The sequence below is a fragment of the Protobothrops mucrosquamatus genome, unplaced genomic scaffold (assembly GCF_001527695.2).
Source record: "Protobothrops mucrosquamatus isolate PMUCROS unplaced genomic scaffold, P.Mucros_1.0 scaffold784, whole genome shotgun sequence".
Classification (NCBI taxonomy): domain Eukaryota; kingdom Metazoa; phylum Chordata; class Lepidosauria; order Squamata; family Viperidae; genus Protobothrops; species Protobothrops mucrosquamatus.
The window spans coordinates 415,864-435,414 of record NW_015387052.1 but is presented as its reverse complement, the minus strand read 5'-3'; the positions used below and the strand labels follow the sequence as shown (position 1 = coordinate 435,414).

General features: G+C 35.0%; 1 protein-coding gene across 2 annotated transcripts in view; it reads right to left on the bottom strand.

Moving 5' to 3' along the window:
* Window positions 1–19,551, bottom strand: part of KIF2A (kinesin family member 2A) — a 51,139-nt gene that overhangs the window by 17,510 nt on the left and 14,078 nt on the right. Inside the window, exons 2-8 of one of the 2 annotated variants that reach the window (XM_015818745.1) lie at window positions 18,045–18,139; window positions 16,930–17,046; window positions 14,235–14,289; window positions 11,458–11,580; window positions 10,328–10,428; window positions 6,205–6,300; window positions 5,231–5,285 (exon numbers count right to left, since the gene is read on the bottom strand). In XM_015818745.1, the coding sequence (XP_015674231.1) occupies window positions 5,231–5,285; window positions 6,205–6,300; window positions 10,328–10,428; window positions 11,458–11,580; window positions 14,235–14,289; window positions 16,930–17,046; window positions 18,045–18,139 (642 nt within the window). The remainder of the gene's footprint in view (window positions 1–5,230; window positions 5,286–6,204; window positions 6,301–10,327; window positions 10,429–11,457; window positions 11,581–14,234; window positions 14,290–16,929; window positions 17,047–18,044; window positions 18,140–19,551) is intronic. The other variant, XM_015818747.1, reaches the window with a different exon arrangement.

Here is a 19,551-nt window from a genome sequence, read left to right as displayed (position 1 = left end):
ATTATATGAAATTGAAGCAACTGAAGTTTAATTTCAAATGATGTATGTGTTTAGTTTTTTATTACAGTTACTAAACAATAAAACTAATTCTAGTGGTCAATATTTGCAAATTAAGTACACAGGAATATCACCAAAGGAAATAGCTAACGGTAGGGAAAACCTTGCTCTTTAAAATAAATTTAAAATAAAATAAAATTTAAAATAAAATCATTATAAAATGTACAGCTTTTGCTAATGGTTTTTAGCGAATTTATCTAGAGCAACATTCTCTAGAATGTTTAGAATAATTTCATTAAATGTTGCATGCCAAACATTTAAAGCATATGTTAATACTTGCTAAAAAAAAACCCATTTATCATTTATATAGCCACTCAATTAATACTGTCATTTTGTTTAACATTTTTAAACAGCCATTATCCACTCAAGAAAAATATGATTGGAGACAGATTGTCTTGCAGATAACCTTGGCCTGTACAATGTAGATTTATAGGTAATAATAAATGCCTTGAATTGTATCCAGAACCCCACTAGGAACCAGTGCTGTCTTTCTATTCTGTTAAAGTTTTTAACTTTTCATTTTGTTTCTTCCTCACTGGACTTCTTAATTCTAAATTTCTTCCAAACATTTACTCCTTGGCTTGAACAATTTTTAGCTCATACCAGTTTTGAGTCACAAAAATAAACACCTCTCGGTCTCCAGTTTTTTCAGTTGCTGCTTTCACTGTTGTCTTTTCTTATCAGGGGAATCTATCTTTCAATTTGCTCTTTATTCATCTCCTGGGCTTTGGCTCAGTTTATTGAGCTTTTTCCTCGCAGGCAGCCATTTTGTCTTCCCTTCTTCTCACCTCCTGCCCAGCATTGCAGTTTGATTGGCAACTGGGTCATCCTGATGATGGGGGAGCGCCAAGAAGGGAGGGAGAGGGAAGAAGAAGCATAGGTGCATATCACCTGCTCAGGCAGTCTGTCCCTCTACAGGGCCATACTCCAAAAATAGGTAATGGCACGACAAAAACTAAGATAAAATTAGTTGAACTAGTGACTACTAATTAAAATCATAGTAAAAAAAGATATCCCGTTTGAAAAATTGGTCCATCTGCTGATACACACACTATTTTTTCAGAGACAAAATCACAATCCATCCCATATATCACATACAAATATGGAGAGAATGAATGAGTGGGAAACTGATGTAATCTCAAGTAAGCAGAAGACAGATATTCATATCCCACTGACTTCATGAGCATAAACATAAGAAAAATTGTGTCAAGTCAGTGTTGACTCTTAAAACCACATAGATATATCTTCTTCTGGATGATCTGTCCCCAAACACGCTCTTCCAGTTTTCCAACTGTGTAGCCATCATTGCTGTAGTTATGCCCATCCACCTTGCTCCTGGCTGCCCTCCTTTTTTCCTTCCACATTTTCCAAAATTATGGACTTCTCAGGAGAGCCAGGTCTGTGCATAACATATCAAAATATGATAATTGGATTCTAGTCATTTGTGCGAGTGTTAATTTGTTTTATGATCTATTTCTGTTTTCATGACTAGCCATAGTGTTCTTGAAGACTTCTCCAACATCAACATTCAAATGTATCGATACCTTTTCTATACTGTTTCTTCAAAGTCCTAACATTCACTTTCATAAAGTGCCAAGGGAAAAACATCGCTTGCACAATTCTGATCTTGTTGGTACAGACAGGTTATAGCATACAAGTATCTTTTCCAAGAATTCAATGCTACATTGCCCTCCAAGTATACTTCTTGACTGCTAGTTCCTTTACTCTTTACTGTTGATAGTTTGAGGAAGTGAAACTAGGATTTTTGTCTGCTGTTGGGAAAAACCAGTTGCAGCCAAACAAAAAGAGTTCTCACCCTACTTCTCCAAGAGTTAGTACAGCTCATGCTTTTGCCCAAAGAACTGTAAAGTTTTACAGCTCCCAAAACCTGAGAGATGGGCTCAAACATTAATTCATTCATTCACTCATAAATTTACTTACAAGCATCTGCGCTGGTGTTCCAGCTGCCTGGCTAAATGAGCTACACCATGCCATTTTCAAGGATGTGCCAACTTCCAGAGGCAGCCTCACTCCACCCAGGCCCTTAAGCTTACAAAAGACAAAGTGTGTGTGGGCGTGTAGAACAAAAAGAGATTTAAAAAATAGCAAGCAGACAGGGAAGCAGGAGGCGACCTTTGGAGATTGACAATAATTAGCAGGCAGGCAAAAGAGCTATCAAGCAAGCTACAGGATCACAAGCTATGGTAAGTAGCATATCCTGGTGAGATTCCTGCCTGTAGCAGCTCAGCTGGAGTGCTTAAAAGCAACATATATTTTACTGGGTAAAATATAAGTGGTTTATCAATGTTTTCTCCCACAGTATGAAATGATGGCTCTTGCTATTGTCACTGTATTTATCATTTACCTCTAGCATATTCCTATATTACATTGTGTGCACAATTATTAGGCAAATGAGTATTTTGACCATATCATTTTCATGCATATTTTCCACCTCCAAGCTGTATAAACTTGAATGCTTAGTGGATATAAGCACATCAGATGGTGTGTATTTGTGTAATGAGGGAGGGTATGGCCTAAGGAGATCAGCATCCTATATCAAGTTTTGTATAATTATTAGGCAGCTTCTTTTCCTCAGGCAAAGTGGGCTAAAAAGAGATTTAACTGACTCTGAAAAGTCAAAAATTGTAAAAAGTCTTTCAGAGGGATGCAGCACTCTTGAAATTGCTAAGCTATTGGGGCGTGATCATAGAACCATCAAATGTTTTGTTGCAAATAAGTCAGCAGGGTCCCAAGAAACATGTTGAGAAAAAAAAGACACAGATTAACTGCCAAAGATTTGAGAAGAATCAAAAGTGAAGCTACCAGGAACCCATTATCCTCCAGTACAGTCATATTCCATAACTTCAACCTACCTGGAATGCCCAGAAGTACAAGGTGCTCAGAGACATGGCCAAGGTAAGGAAGGCTGAAACGTGACCACCACTGAACAAGACACATAAGTTGAAATGGCAAGACTGGGCCAAGAAATATCTGAAGACAGATTTTTTCAAAGGTTTTGTGGACTGATGAGATGAGTGACTCTTGATGGACCAGATGGATGGGCCTGTGGCTGGATCGGTAATGGGCACAGAGATCCACTTCAACTTAGATGCCAGCAAGGTGGAGGTGGGGTATGGGCTGGTATTATTAAAAATGAACTAGTTGGACCTTTTGGGGTTGAAGATGGACTCAAAATCAACTCCAAACCTACTGCCAATTTTTAGAAGACCCTTTTTCAAGCAGTGGTACAGGAAAAAGTCTGCATTTTTCAAGAAGACCATGATTTGTATGCAGGCCAATGCTCTATTGCATGCATCAAAGTACTCCATTGCGTGGCTAGCCAGTAAAGGCCTTAAAGATGAAAGAATAATGACATGGCCCCCTTCTTCACCTGACCAAAACCCTATTGAAAACTTGTGGGCCCTTCTTAAACGGGAGATTTATGATGAAGGAAAACAGTACATCTCTCTAAATAGTGTCTGGGAGGTTGTGGTTGCTGCTGTACAAAACGTTGATCATCAACAGATCGAGAAACTGACACGACTCCATGAATGGAAGGCTTATGACTGTTATTGAAAAGAAAGGTGGCTATATCGATCACTGATTTTTTTTGTGTGAAATGTCAGAAATGTTTATTTGTACATTTTGAGTTGTTTGTTTATTATTCTCACTTTAACAGATGCAAATAAATGAGTGAGATGGCAAATTTTTGTTTTTCATTTAATTGCATAATTCTACAGACTAATAATTGCCCAATAATTGTGCACACATAGCTATTCTCCTAAGAAAGCCAAAACATCACTTTTACTTTCTTAAATATTCAGATTTGAGGTTTATTAACATTTTGGATAGACCGAGAGCACTGTAGTTGTTCAATAAGAAAATTAATCCTCTGGATTAATATTTTACTCCAAATAAGGGAGATTAATGGAAGAAGAAGTAAATAAGATCATGATAAAATTAAGAAAGTAGAACATACGTGGAAGGGATATTTGAATTAAAAATGTTTTTAATTAAAGTTAATTTGATTATGGTATTGTAAATTAATGAAGCTTAAAAACAGGTTCAGATTGAATAAATTTAAGCTAAAATTGGATATTTTAAATATACTATGCTATTTGAGGGAAAAAGAGAGGGAATACTTGATGTGTTGATTGTATTATGTATATATGTTTTGTTTTAGGATGTTTGATTACCCCAGCACCACGGTGTGTCCTGAATATGTTGTTTTAAGAAACTAAAAAACCAATAAAATTTGTTAAAAAAAAAAAAAGAAAATTAATCCTCCAAAATACAACTTGCCTAATAATTGTGTACACAGTGTGCTGCTGTTCAATGGACAGACTAAAGTTCTAAGTATATTTTCCTGGCAAAATAGCCATTGAACTCTATACAACTTGTTACAGAATAAGCATTTCTATATTTAACCAATAAAAGTTTCCTAAACCCAGTCCAAAATCCTTCAAAAGCACAGCCCATTAACTTGTTCATACATACACATTCCAGAACTGATAAACCAGCAAAACATATTCTCTGTTATTAGTAGCTTAGATTCAAAAGTTTCAGGTACAGTAAATACAATTTTAGTTTGTCATCTATTTTGATTACAATTTTAAAAGAGTTAATAAAACTTGTTTTCTTATAAGGCTATTAACAAAAAATTTTCCCTCCCACCTTCAAATTTCTCCTTTCTTAAAAAACATTTTTTTCATTTCACAATATAAACAATTCCAAAATAATTTCCATTTTCTAATACCATAATTCAGCTTTTCTACAGATTACAATTTGAGCTACCCCATCACTTATCTGAGATCTAAGATATGTTCTTTCTCGTTCTAATATGGTGGGCAAATAAAAAAAAGTCCAGTTACCAGTTTCAGATTTCAAATGTATATTTTCATTAACTTTAAAAAATTGACCAAATGCATTTCTATGGCTACAATTATTACATTCTGATTCTATAAAATTTTGATTACCTCATCTCTAAACTAATTTTAACTATTTACACTTCAAAAAGGCTGGGTTGAAAGAAGAAACTTAAAATGTAACAACTTAAAACTTATTTACACGTTCTAAAATAAAAGTTCAGCTGTGTATATGGATTCAAAATTATACACATTTGAAAACTATCTTATGATCCCATTTAAAATCTATATGTTAAAATGAGCCATACCTTTTTTATTGAGTGGTCGTTTTCGAACACATACACATATCCTGTGCTCATCAATCTTTTTGTTTTACAAAAAAAGAAACAAAATGGAAATGAAATGAGTAAGTCAAAACTGTACCTGAAATTAAAACTCAAAGAGAAAGATATTCAAGCAATCGTATATAAGGTTATATAATTGTCTACTTTTAAAAATACCGATGATCTAAAAATCATTGTTATGTATACATAACATTCCACAGTGAAATATGTTTAAATTAGTTACAGGTTCCTATAGGTTTTCAAGGTAAAACATTCCATGTGGTTTAGGCTGATTCTTTTGGACAATTTGAATACCTGATCCAACAATGGTGAATGAGTGACATATTTTATTATTCATATTGCTGTAAAAACTACAGCTCCAAAACAAAGATGTGATAAGTTAGTTTTATCTCTAATACAGAAACATTTCTTAAGAGAGACATGATTTTATATTCTCTATTTAATTATCCTAATCTCAAATGTACAGTTAAGCTCTTCTGTAAGCACAGGTTCCCATGGCTGAGATTTGCCAATTCCCCCCTCATAGCAGGTAAACACCAACGAGACACAAAAACATCTTAAAGTAATATCTGAACTGGTTCCTAAACCTAGATGTGTGTGAATTGAAGAAAGGTAAAACTTTCTAATAACTTAAGCGTAAAGTTAATTTCAGAGTTAAGGGCAAAACATTACTGCAAATTTTCTTAAAGAAGTCAATTGAAGAAAACTCTCAAACAGTAAAAAATAATAATAACATGAATTATCTCTTTGAAATGAAATGTTAAAGTTTATTATTTAAGATTCAGTTCTCAGATTTGTTAGGAAAGAAATCACTAAAAGTGAACATTTGTTTAAATACTATTCCAATTTCACAACTTATTCCCTGTTGACCATATTATTATTATTATTCAACATGTATGTAAAACTTCTTTTAATGATTACATAATAACAAAACTTACAGGATCTGCAGTTGTTAGTGGTCTATAATCCAAACTTCCTCTGAAATCTTTGATCATATACATGATTTCATAATTTGGATTTGTGGCATCTACATCCTAAGAGAAAAAAATTATTACTAAAAGCATATTGTTCATGCCACTGTAACAAATAATTATGATAAATATTACAAGAGAATCCTGGAGATAATAGGCTTGTAAATATCCATTTTTCTTCTCAAATTTTTATATGAGAAATTAGATCCAATTCGCAATTCAAATATATGTTTAATAATGTGTAATGCAAAATGAACAAACTTTTGGTGCCTGTTGCAATCAACATTTTTGGCAGTAGATGGGGTAATGATGCAAGTGGATAGCTCCATGTTGTGCATATGGTTACCTATTATTACTCTGGAAAGAGTGTACAGTAGTGGCCAAAATTGTGGAAACCTTTTGGGAAAAGTGTACAGTAGAAATGCCACCTTTGGTTAAGTTTCCACCAATTTTTCTTCTAATTTCTTTATAACTATAGCCTTCTTCACTTAATAATACTATTTTACATCGCTTTCTGGGCGACCAGTCAACTCTTTGCACCATTACTTTAATTTTATTATGTTTTACAAGCTCACTAAATGAAAGAACACAAAAAACCCCAACCAACTTGATAGCGACCACATAACACACTGACAAATGTCCTCCTCTCAGCTTCAGTACATGACATCAATAACTGAATCCTACCGTGATCTGATTGGCTCATTGCCAAAACAAGATGACACCTGATTGGCTCTCTAAACACTCATGCTCATTGGCTACAATCAGATGAAGGAAAGCTACCTGATATCAACCTAAGACAAGATGACACCTGATTGGCTCTCTAAACACTCATGCTCATTGGCTACAATCAGATGAAGGAAAGCTATCTGATATCAACCTAAGCAAATTGTGCTTCCTTTTTCTGGTTATTTGGCTATAACTTTTCATAGAATACAGTACAGATAATTGAACAATCTTTGTTGCATTACATTCTTGATTAAATTATCTTTCCATTGATATATAATTTTATGGTACTACTCCCAAAAAAAGTGGTGTTATTAGCCATCAAACCTCAAAAATACACTTTTCCCAAAAGGTTTCCACAATTTTGGCCACTACTGTAGGAATAATAAAATTTATTGGTCAGGCTTTATTTTTATTTATATATTCATTCAGTCACCACATTTTTACAACATCTATCCCACTTCATGTGTGCTACCTGCTCTAACACATGCCAGCAAAACATGGGATTATGACTAATCTCACAATCAATACGAAAGCTACGGCACAAAGAGCCATGGAAAAATACATGCTCGGCATCATAAGACAAGATAGAAAGACCTGCACATAGATTAGAGAACAAACGAAAATATACAATGCCATCAAAAGAGTAAAAGAATTAAAATGGAAATGGGCTGGTCACATAGCAAGAAGAACTGATGGCAGGTGGGCTAAGGCAGTCATAGAATGGATTCCACTTGATAAAAAGCGTCCACAAAAGAGACAACATCAGCAAGTATTGCAGGCCCAACTGGCAAAGGAAAGCTCAAGACCGTATTGGTTGGAATAGACAATGGCTAGAATGATGATGATCCCACCTAAGTGATTCTGGCAAAACCTACCCTAAGCAGCATACATTCCAATGTAGTAAAATGTTAGAATGTAGTACCATAAGCATAACGTAACAATATACATTTCATATCATATATTTCATCTCACACTGAGGAACAATCATATCTCAAAAAATTGATTATTCTTTGTGGGAGTGAGGAAACCCCTACTGTCAACTCAGATCCCCAAAGTTTCCTGGAAAAGACAAATTACAACGGCTTTATTAAATGGCAACTATGCCAGATTAGGTATTAACAATACTGGGGAATGAAAAATGCAGTTTTTCATAAAAAAAGTGCCAGTGACCAAAAAGCTTTTTGACTTCATGAACCTGGTGGTTATGTAGCATTTCCCCACCCACATTCAATCATTTGGTGAAATGAAGGAATGATTATGGATCTTCAGATCAAACAAGCATCTGAAATATTGCTATTTATTTTATTATCAAATTTATTACACTGTAAACTTTTAAAGCCTCTAAACTAGTGCTTCCTAAACCTAAGTTATCTAAAATTGGGTATAAGTGGCCCTTTTTTGGGATAATAACACATAAACATATTACCCAAACACACCAGGGATATTTAAATTGCCTTAAAGTTTTTTACCTACATTGGGTAAAAAGGAATTTCTCATAAGTGGTTTGGGTAATGAAACAAAGTGTTTGGGAAGCATTGCTCTAAATCAGCAGCCCCCAACCTTTTGGGCACCAGGGACCAGTTTCCTGGACCAGAGGGGGCATGGTTTCGTGTGCTGCCTGCATCTGGCGAATAGGATTTCACTTGTTTGCGCTGCCCGCTTTCTGGCATGCCGCGATCCAGTGTCGTTCCACGGACTGGGGGTTGGGGACCCCTGCTCTAAATAGTTAATAAAACTATACAGCAATAATTAAAATTTAAAGTATAAAAGTCATCAACATTAAAACCCTGAATTTATATCATAAAGACTTTTCAAAAACCAGCCAAGGAAGTTTTGAATTCAACTCCTAAAGAATCAATCACTTCACTGCATTATGAGATATTGGAAATAATAAAAATATTTGGTCTGCAAATAACCCTCTTTATCAGACTATCTTGAGATCCTGGCTTGCATCGAACGACAGGAGCATGCTAAAGCTCATCTTGGCTACAACTGCAAAATTATTAGCATTTATTTTTTATTATACTGATCAACGGTGTCATCATTATTGTCAGGGAAAATAGTGCTTGGATTGGACTAAGCCTGATTATCTTTGCTATTCCTTCTTTATTTTAATAAAAAGCTTTATAAAAAAAGTCACGATGAACAACAAAAGTCATTATCTTCACTATCTATCAACCCATACAATGATGACCACAGTAAATGGAAAAAGAATAAAATGTTTAAAATTATGGTTTAACAGTGAAATGACAGCAAGAAAACAACTATGTTGAATTTCCGTACAACTAACAGAAAGAGGAAGGCTATGATAGATCTGAACAAAGATAGCCTGATTTTGATGAGTACATGCTGGGAAGATTTAATTATCGGGATGGAACCTCCAGCTAGACTGGAGGGAGGTGTTAAAAGATGGCCTGGCTTAGAGTCCTTGCACTGCAGGAAGTTGCAAGTCTGACCTCCCCCACAATCCCTAAAGCCTTATCTGACCAATCCCAAAGGAATGTGTTCAGTCTGGTGAGATTCTTATATCATGGCTGACTAATAATGAAACTTCTGCTTGAGATCGTTCATGAATGGTTCTGGATGCTTGTGTCTGACAATTATGAAAGAATTAAGGGCTAGTACATATTAGTATGAATAGGTGTAATCTAGAATGATATAGATCAGGGGTCTTCAAACTTGGCCCTTTCATGACTTGTGGACTTCAACTCCCAGAATTCCTCAGCCAGGCACGCTGGCTGAGGAATTCTGGGAGTTAAGTCCACAAGTAATCAAAGGGCCAAGTTTGAAGACTCCTGATATAAATGCATATTGAACTAGGAATTCATAGGTGGTTGATAGTTGCATATTATTCTCTAATTAATGATCATTACAGAAATTTATAATCAATTGGAAAATTTTAGGAAAAAATGTCTAATATTCTGAATGAATAAGATCCATATTATTCTGCTAAGGGAGATGAGGGATGGGTGGGAATAACATAGAGGACCATTAAGTAATTTAAGAATGGTATGACTACTATCATAATTACTGATAAAGACAGAGAAATTAATGAAGCTTATAAGAGTGAATGCGGGACAGACTGTTTTATGGTAGTCAAAACTGATCTACTAAAATATAGCCATAGAAGGACAAAAGTTAAAAATTACTATGGCAAGAAGTACGACTCTTGCATTAAGATGCATTATAAAATAGATTAACCTCCCAATAAGGGGAATGGAAAATGATGTGAAAAAGAGAATATGGAAACTGCTTGGAACAGAATAAAAAGATTCTGGAGAGGATTTAATTCAAAGCATTTTTTTTAAATGTTTAGAAAAATATGAACTGTACACAGAAGTACTATTAATGAAAAAATTAAAACCTGTGCTCGTTTCTCTCTAATTTCCTGTTGCTGTAATCTTCGTCTTTCACGCTTTTCTTGCAATTTTTCAACTTCTTTCACACAATTTGATTTTCTACGTGCTTAAAAAAGAAAGACAACTTTTGTCAGACAATGTATTTCAAGTGTTCAGTTTTTTAGTTAGTAAGACTGAGAACTGTCCATGTTAATTTAATTCAATATAAATGGGTTTAAAAATTCCTAATATATAACTATCTTCTAAATAACCATTTTGAGTTGTGGGAGATGGTATGAAGAAATTGCTATGTTCACATAGCCGGCCAGTAATATAATCTGGTTGCTACTCAGCTGCACCACAGTTTGTATACCACCTGCAAACTAGCAAATTCTGCTGGCTGCTCTCCCAGCGACAGAACTTTAACATAGGCCAGAGAGAGATTTTTTTTTCTTAACCAATCCTGGCTGAAAATAATCCTTTAACCAGTGCTTTTTTCACAGTCCCATTCTCTTCCCTTATTTTGTAATATTAAGCAGTTATCTTATCATGGGCATGTTACATAATAGTTAACAAATACAGCATAAATTTTTATTTGCAAATCTGTTGGCCTAGCTAAGGAACAGGGGACTCTCCAGTGAAATGTTTTCAATACTTATTTTATACTGTTTTTGTCATAATCATTCTTGCTGGTCCTGGAGGAACAAGAGAGGATAGCATGACCGCTTAACAAGGAGAGCAGAGCCCCCCACTTCCCACAAGGAAGACTACTTGAATTCTCTTCTATTAAGACTACTTGACTTAGAGGTCTCACCTAAACGGCTAGTTCAGCTTGAAGGTAGCGTGTCTACCTGTTTTACCTAGGCCAGCAGGAAACGGAAAATGAAAAGTGACAACACAGAAACAGTCACTGACTAATACATGTTACTCTCTTGGTTTGTCCTAATATAAGATCTGGCTGATTTTAAAATCAGCTGTTAGTTAGAACAGAATTTTTAGTCTATTCTTACAGGACTATTGAAAAATAATCACAATGACGTATTACAAGATATAATAATGGTATAGTTAAATCTCTATTTAAGCATTATATAATCATCCAAGAGAGTCTACATGTAATGCCTAAAATAAATGAGTCCTTGATACATAGTTTACATACAAGGGGGTCCAAATTCCTTTTTTGCAGCTTGAACTGGAGATATATCTGAAACACTACCATTCTGTTGTGTAGATGACGACTGTTCAGGAAGCTGAGTAGGTCGTGCACGTGCAGAACCAATCACTGAAAAGATCAAAATAAAGTGTTTATAAAAAAGATTTACTAAGAAAATGACGCAAATGGAAAAGAAATAAGTGTAAGTGTTTCATAATTCAGTGACTTATTAATGATAATTATACTGCTTTATTAAATCTGATACTGTTTAAACATGAAGCAAATTATAGTTGGGAAAAATCAGCATACTTCTTGGCGACAAATTAAAACATAAGAATAGGTTACATAACAAATCAGTAGTTGAATTAATCTTTCACAAATGATTATCAATATTTATGTAAGAAGTAAAATTCATGTGTCACTCTGGCAGAACTGCATAAGAACTCTTAAGTTTCAGGGCCAGTAGACTTATTCTGGTGGATCTTCTCTTGTGATAATACGATCAACAAAAACAAATTACACCATTATAACTTTAAAAAGTTATAGATAAGATGTAATGGTAGATTACTCATATGTTCCATAAGAACCAGTTAGGCCCCATTGTTTACATATTAGCTCATGCATTACAGATTACGGAAGTCACACACCTTATTCCAATAAAAATATTCATACCAGTAATGGGAGGTGATCAGCCAAACAATGAAGCAGAGGAGTATTAATCCTCTGATAGAGATGGGGGAAAATGCAAGAATCATAAGCAGGAATGTACTACATAAAAATTTTCATTCCAGATCTTCAGATCCTCCCTCACTCAAACCACTTGTGCTCCTGAAACTGTTCAAGAGACTTCTAAAAATAAATAAGTATTCATTGCTCGACTTATAGTCTACTCCAATTATAACTGTTTCTGTGCAGCTTACTTATCCTATTATAAAAAAGATTTTTTTTAAAAAAAAAGCATAAAAACCAGCAAGTAACAAACAACTCACAATTGTATGCCACAAATGAACACATTCAAAGAGAATATCCTAAGAGGGACCAGCTGTTCCCAAGGCTTGCTAGAAAAGCCAGGTTTTAATGTTTTGAAGCCCAGTAAGCCTGGAGAGGCTGAAGAGTGTGTGTGTGTGTGTGTGTGTGTGTGTCTGTGTGTGTGTGTGTGAGTGAGAGAGAGAGAGAGAGAGAGAGAATATGAGAATGAGAATATCAATTGAAGGTCCTGAAATGAAGAGTGAGCCTTATCTTATCTAACAGCAGATATAACCAAATGTCAGCAGTCCCCAAGCGACACAGATTTTAAAGATGATATCTAGCACCTTGAATTACATCTAGAAGCAAACTAGGGCTGTTGAAGTAATGTTATGTGGGGAAATTATGACAAACACACAGCTACTCTAACTACTGCATTCTAAATTAACTCTACAGGTATCTATAGAGATTCTCAGTCATCCAGGTCATAGTTATCGCGAAGATGCTTTTTCACAAGGCATCTGGACTTTCTTGTTTTTCTTTGAAGACGTTTTGCTTCTCATCCAAGAAGCTTCTTAATGAGAAGCGAAATGTCTTCAAAGAAAAACAAGAAAGTCCAGTTGCCTCATGAAAAAGCATCTTTGGGAGCTGTACATGTAGTGCTCAACTTAGACCCACAATTGAGTCAAGAATTTCAATAGTTGGGCAAAATGATGTTAAGCAAGACATCATGTGACTACAGGATCAGGCCCAGATTTTCAGGATCTGAGCTATGTTTCTGCACCATGCCAGAGGAGTTCAGTTCCCCTTAGCCAGCAGTTCTTTCTCCCATAAAATGAGAGGGAGTCTCTCAGCAGGTGGCAATAGCCTGCAATCTTCCCTGTTGTCTTCTCCATTGATTTTCTGGGGAAACCTGCAGAGAAAATTACAATTGGCAATCACGTGATCGCAGAGGGCTTGGCAACCAGCTGTAAGTGCGAACAGGTTGCCAAGCTCCCAAATCCCATTCACATGATTGCAGGGGAGGCCATGATGTTTTGTGGCAGCTAAAAGGGCTTTACGAGCCATAAAGCACCTTTTTCAAGGCTATTGTAACTTTGCATAGTTTTTAAATAAATAGTCATAAGTCTAGGACTACCTGTAGTTTCCAAGTGGTCTTCGAATGCAGGTAGTATAGATTGCAACAGTCCAAACAAGAGGTGACCAATGCATGAGTGACTAAGTAGTACCTTCTACTCAGAAAATGTCCAGAACTTAGAGCAAATCCCTCTGGAGTCAGATGGTTTCCTAAAAACCAAAATCACTCAATTTGGGATCTTGTCTAGCTTTATTCTGTGCATCCAGATCCTATAAACTTTTGACAATCAGGACAAGACTGCCTCATCTGTTTGATTAGGGGTGGAAATATAAAATTGGGTTACATCAGCATATTGATAACTGATCTCATATCAATAAATCAATCTCCAACATCCTTGTGTGCATGTTAAGTAGAAGATGGGAAAACATCACGTGAAATACCATAGAGGTCTCAGCTCAACTTCTCCCCTTTACACCAACTGGAACCAGACCATCACTGCAATACAATGCCTACCACTCCATGACCTCAGAAACTGTCCAGGAAAGTACCAAAAACCAGCTAACTAACTATAATTATATTAGGATCTGTATTACTTGGAATGTATTACATTGTATTACTTGGAACGGAAAATAAAATTCGCATGCAAAGTTTTACAGAAGAGTAAGGCAGACAGATTATTTTTTTTTAGAGCTGGACAATTAACCTGGAATTAAATAAAAAAATATGCAAACTAACTTACCTCTGTTGTCTCTAGCAGGAGCTTCAATTTTAGAAGGAGCCACAGTCCTTCGATTCTAGAGAAAGGACAGACATTCTGTAATTTGTTATCCACATCCAAACAAACTTGTTGGGAGATTTGCAGCCCTTCAGCAGGTAAAAGGAATAGCAAGTCAGCAAAACTTATAAATTTTAGGAAGTCCCTAAACTATTCTCATAACCATCTACAAAAGGAGCTCTACGCTTCAGACAAATGCGTAACAGAATTGCAGAGATTGAATGTCAGTACAGTAAACATAAAAATAAAGTATTTTCTAACTATAATCTCTTTGAGAGAGATGAGCAGTTCAGAAAAGTGAAAACTAAATAAACTATCCCTAAACTAAATAAATTATCAACACAATAATGAAGACTGTAGAAGTGAAATTCCATGTAAAAGTTTTAAAAATTAAAGACAAAATATATAACTTGCAAATTATTTTGGGTTCATGTATGTATGATGCAGCTGTATTTGGAATACCGGCACAATACAAGAGGTCAATACGGATTAATTAATTAATTAATTAATTAATTTTATATTAAATGCAAATAGGACAAGATATTAATGAGTATCAATCATTTTATAACTGTAAATAGCAATCACAAAGGAGTTCAATATTATAGGATTATTATTTTAGAGATATTTATTTGTTAGGCTTTTAATGTTTTAATGCTATAGAAACTGCCCAGAGTTGTTTTGTTACAAATGGGTAGCAAATAAAATTCAATCAATAATAGGAGAGTTTAATCCTTGTCCTGCACTTGACCAGGAAAGTATCTCTCTCTCTTGCCTACCAAAGAGAAGATGAAAAATCTACTCTCCATATCAATGAATTCATTAGCTGATAAGGTTATTTTTATTTAATAGAATATTTAGTTTAGCCTTACAATTTGCTATGAACACATTGACACTATAATCTATATCAAAGTTACTTCCTGTTGTTCAACTTTTTACATAAAGAGTATTGCTACTATCTTCTGCAAGACTGGAATGGTTTCAGTATAGATGAACTTTTGACGTAAAATATCCTGGACAGCTTGATCATATTTTTCACTTAGTAATTTATTATAAAGCATAGCTGGCGAACTTCCAGATGAGGTTCTATGGTGAACTAGATGTGTCTGAAGTAGCAAAGACAGCACTGCAAAGTGAACAGAAGCCATAGCTAACAAAGGTGTTTTCTGACTGGGAGATCATCCACCTGCATCCCGAATTGCAGTTTCTTGTGAGATTTGCGGGATGGAAGTCTTATGGTCGTCTCATGAGTAGAGTGTTGGGGGGACGAGGGAGAAAGGGCACATTTACACACACATTGCGCTTGCACATACAATGCTAAAGGACATTAAATTTGACCAAAGCCTCACTTTCTTAATCACTTTTGGATACAATCAATTTACAGTTGAAAAGAGGTCTTTCAAAACAGCCAGACAAAGAAAATAGTCTCTCAGAGAGCCAGCCTTTCTTCCAAATTACAGAAAGTAAAACAAAGAGGAAATACTTTAAGAAGACATTAAACCAGAATGACTAGATAGAAAAGAAATATTATACTGATGTGATTATTATTTGCAGAAATATTAGAAAAAATATTATTTATCAAAACAATAAGAATTGTATTAACTTAAGATTGGTAAAAGAGAACATTATGGGAAAAAGAGGAAATCAAGTAAAGTTATGTGGATTATAGATCATAGAAACCAATAGTTAGCGAATGTTTTTTAAATGTAAACACAGACAACACATTGTTTACAGAATATTAAGGTGATCATGTTAAAAAATTAATAAAATATATTACAAAAAAAACAAAACAAAAAGGTACTTCAAATTTATGTTGGTAATGTGAATAACATGAAGGGTCATTTTATCATGCATGATGGACTAAAAAATTTGGATTCAAATACATATACTGATACAAACATGTTCAAAGTTTAAACTGAAACTACAACTTTTTATTTGGATTCACAGGCATACAACTAGAAAAAAGTCATGTAAGATTATTTTTATATATAATCACTATTGTAAGAGAAATAGATGCCCAAAAATGGAAAAATTCTGAAAAACCTATAACAGAGAGATAATTAGTGAAAATGATGAAACAAGCAGTGGTGGTAAAAGTAGCTTGTTTTTTTAGAAAAAGATCAACTACATTTAATTATTGGAATAAAGGAAAGAAAATAAAATTAAACAAAAAGATGATTTATGGATTTGATTAGAAAGGGTAGATATATGAAAATAAAATTTTGATGTAACCTTAGAGAAAATAAAGTGTAAAATATTTATAACTGCTGTTAAGAAGATTGGAAGCCACTCCTTTATTTTGTTTTCTATTTACTTTTAATTTTTTTTCCTTATTTCTTTTTCACATTGCTATTAACTTTTCTCTATTTTTATGTTTAATTTAAAATTTGTATATTTTTTCTCTGCAGAAAACTTCTTGCACACATACACACACAGCCACACACAAGCTGTCTTTAATGAATGCATCTAGGTAAAAAGAACATTGGCTGAACAAAGAAAAAAGTAACAAGTCCAGTTAAAGAAATCTTATTTCATTGTCTTTTAACATTTATTTTTAAAAAAGCAGAACATTGTTAAATTTTCAATTCTAAACATCATAAACCAATAGGCACAATGAAGAACAGTGACTTCAACTGAATAAATATTATAATACATTACCAACCTTCACAATTTTATTTACTTTTGCTGAAGGTGTGGGAGGTGGAGGAGTCTCTGGGCTAGGATCATCTTCTTCAGGAGCTAGGTCTGGGTTAAGCGAAAATATACTCTCCAAGTCAATCTTTTAAAAGAAAAAATAGTTTAAAATAAATATATTGAAATATCTACTTGCCTTTTCTCAACAAACAAATCTTATATAATATTGCCACCAAAATTAAAGTTTGTTTTATTTTGGTTCAATCATGAGGCATAAAGGTCTTCATTTTTTCTAAAAACAGCAGAACTTAACAAATTAGGGCAAAATGCATTGCTGACATTCTTTACTGACATAGAAAAGAAAGTGCTTTAATCCTCTTTTGCTCAATTCTGAGCAAAAATTCAATTCTGAATTTTTAGGGAATACTGCTGTCTTCTGCCACATTCTTGATCATCATAGTCTCATCAGAGATATAACACTGCCTGATATAACTCTAACTGCTCTATTTCCTTTTTATTTAATTGATATAGTGCTTTTCTACTCAAACAAATGACTATTTATCTTGCTAATACAGGGAACTATATTTCTTCCCAACAGGTTCCAGATCTTTTTCCTTGAATAAAAGTAAAGGACATTTCAGATAATCAAAAAAGAACCATACTAATAAGTGGTAAGTGGTTCTCAATTTACAGCAGTTCATTTAGTGACCGTTCAAAGTTACAACGGCACTGAAAAGTGTGACTTATGACTATTTTCAAAACTTATGACCGATGCAGCATCTCCATGGACAGGTAATCAAAATTCAGGCACTTGGCAACTGACTCTTGTTTATGACTGTTGCAATATCCTATCCTTTGCAACTTTCTGGCAAGTAAAGGCAAAGTTGCTTAGCAACAGAAATAAAGGACCACCTGTATTGGGTCAAGCTATTTCCTGCAAATTCAATTGGTGATGAAATTTTAATTATTTCTTCCATCAGACTGATTTTTAAAAAGCATACATAATACCATTGAACCGTACTGTTACAGTTTTCATGGAACGCAATTCATATTACACAACTTTAATATATCTACAAAATGATACTGTATTTGTGTTTGAAAAATTTCATTTTTCATAACATTTAGATGGTTAAAAAGACATACCTCTTTTCCTTTAGTATCACCATTTTCAATCCATTCTACAGTAACACTTTCATTATCCTCATTTAGAGATGTTACCATAGCTTCATGTATTCGACCTGGAAGGAAAGTATATTAAGTTTTAAAATATGATCAAAAGATCCTTAAAAAGAGTCACAACATATTGCAATACAATGGTTCTTAATACCCAGGCTATTTTTTCTGACAAACGATAGAAGGTTGGGAAAGATTCAAAAAAAGCATGTTTTTACCTCTCACAGGTGTGACATCTATATAATAGTAGGTATATAAAAACACGTGCGTATTCGAATGCAACGTTGTGTCAAAATTTCAAAGCAATCGGTGAAGAACCTTCGGAGATTTAAGATTTTGAACAAACGAACATTTACATTTTTATTTATATACGGTAGATAGATAGATATATAAGATATATATATATATATTCAGATTCAGATTTCTTTTTGGTGACAAAGAGTTAAAGATTTAAGTGGGAGACTAGTATAGCTATTTCGGACTCATTAGTCCTCATCAGCTAGCCACACCCTTTATGGGATTCGAACCTGGGCAGTCTACATGCTAGGCAGTTGTATTAACCAGTGGCCTGGTGGTTAATACAACTGTCTAGCACAGTGGTTCTCAACCTTTTTAATGCCGCAACCCCAACCGGTCATAAGTCGAGGACTAAACCGGTCGTAAGTCGAGGACTACCCAACCGGTCATAAGTCGAGGGCTTTCCCTGCCCGGGAGCGCCGCGCATGCGTGGTTCCGACCCCTGCGCTGGCCGAGGCATAGCTGGCAAGCGGCAGAGCCGGAGCAGGCCGACCACCAGCTGGCCCAGCCCAAGGGAGGTAAGGCACCCGCTGGAAAAGGGGAAAAAATGGCAGACAAAAAAATGGCAGACAAAAAAAATGGCGGACAGCCTTGCTTGGCGACCCCCATGAAATGGTCGATCAACCCCAAATGGGGTCCTGACCCACAGGTTGAGAACCACTGGTCTAGCATGTAGACTGCCCAGGTTCGAATCCCATAAAGGGTGTGGCTAGCTGCTGAGGACTAATGAGTCCAAAATAGCTATATTAACCACCAGGCCACGACGTGAGCCTGCTTAACGCCCCTACTTGGGGGGCTGCAAGGCAAAAGAGATTTTATATATGTATATGTATATGTATATGTATATGTATATGTATATGTATATGTATATGTATGTATGTATGTATGTATGTATGTATGTATGTGTATATATATATATATATATAGGTCTTTAGTTATTCGGGTTTTCTCCCGCGTAGGATTAGAAGTTTCTTGGCGACATTTCGACGAAGTCACATTCGTCATCTTCAGGCTGGTGTCTTCTGCTTCGTGCTTCTGGGCGTAGTGTGTGTGATCGCAGCTGTTTCTTCCTTTTAACTGCCAGTGGGGCTTGAGCTGATTGGGTGGGAGCTTGGCTGTGTTCTGATTGGGTGGAGGTGTGTTCTGATTGGTTAAGGAGCTTGGCTGTGCTCTGATTGGA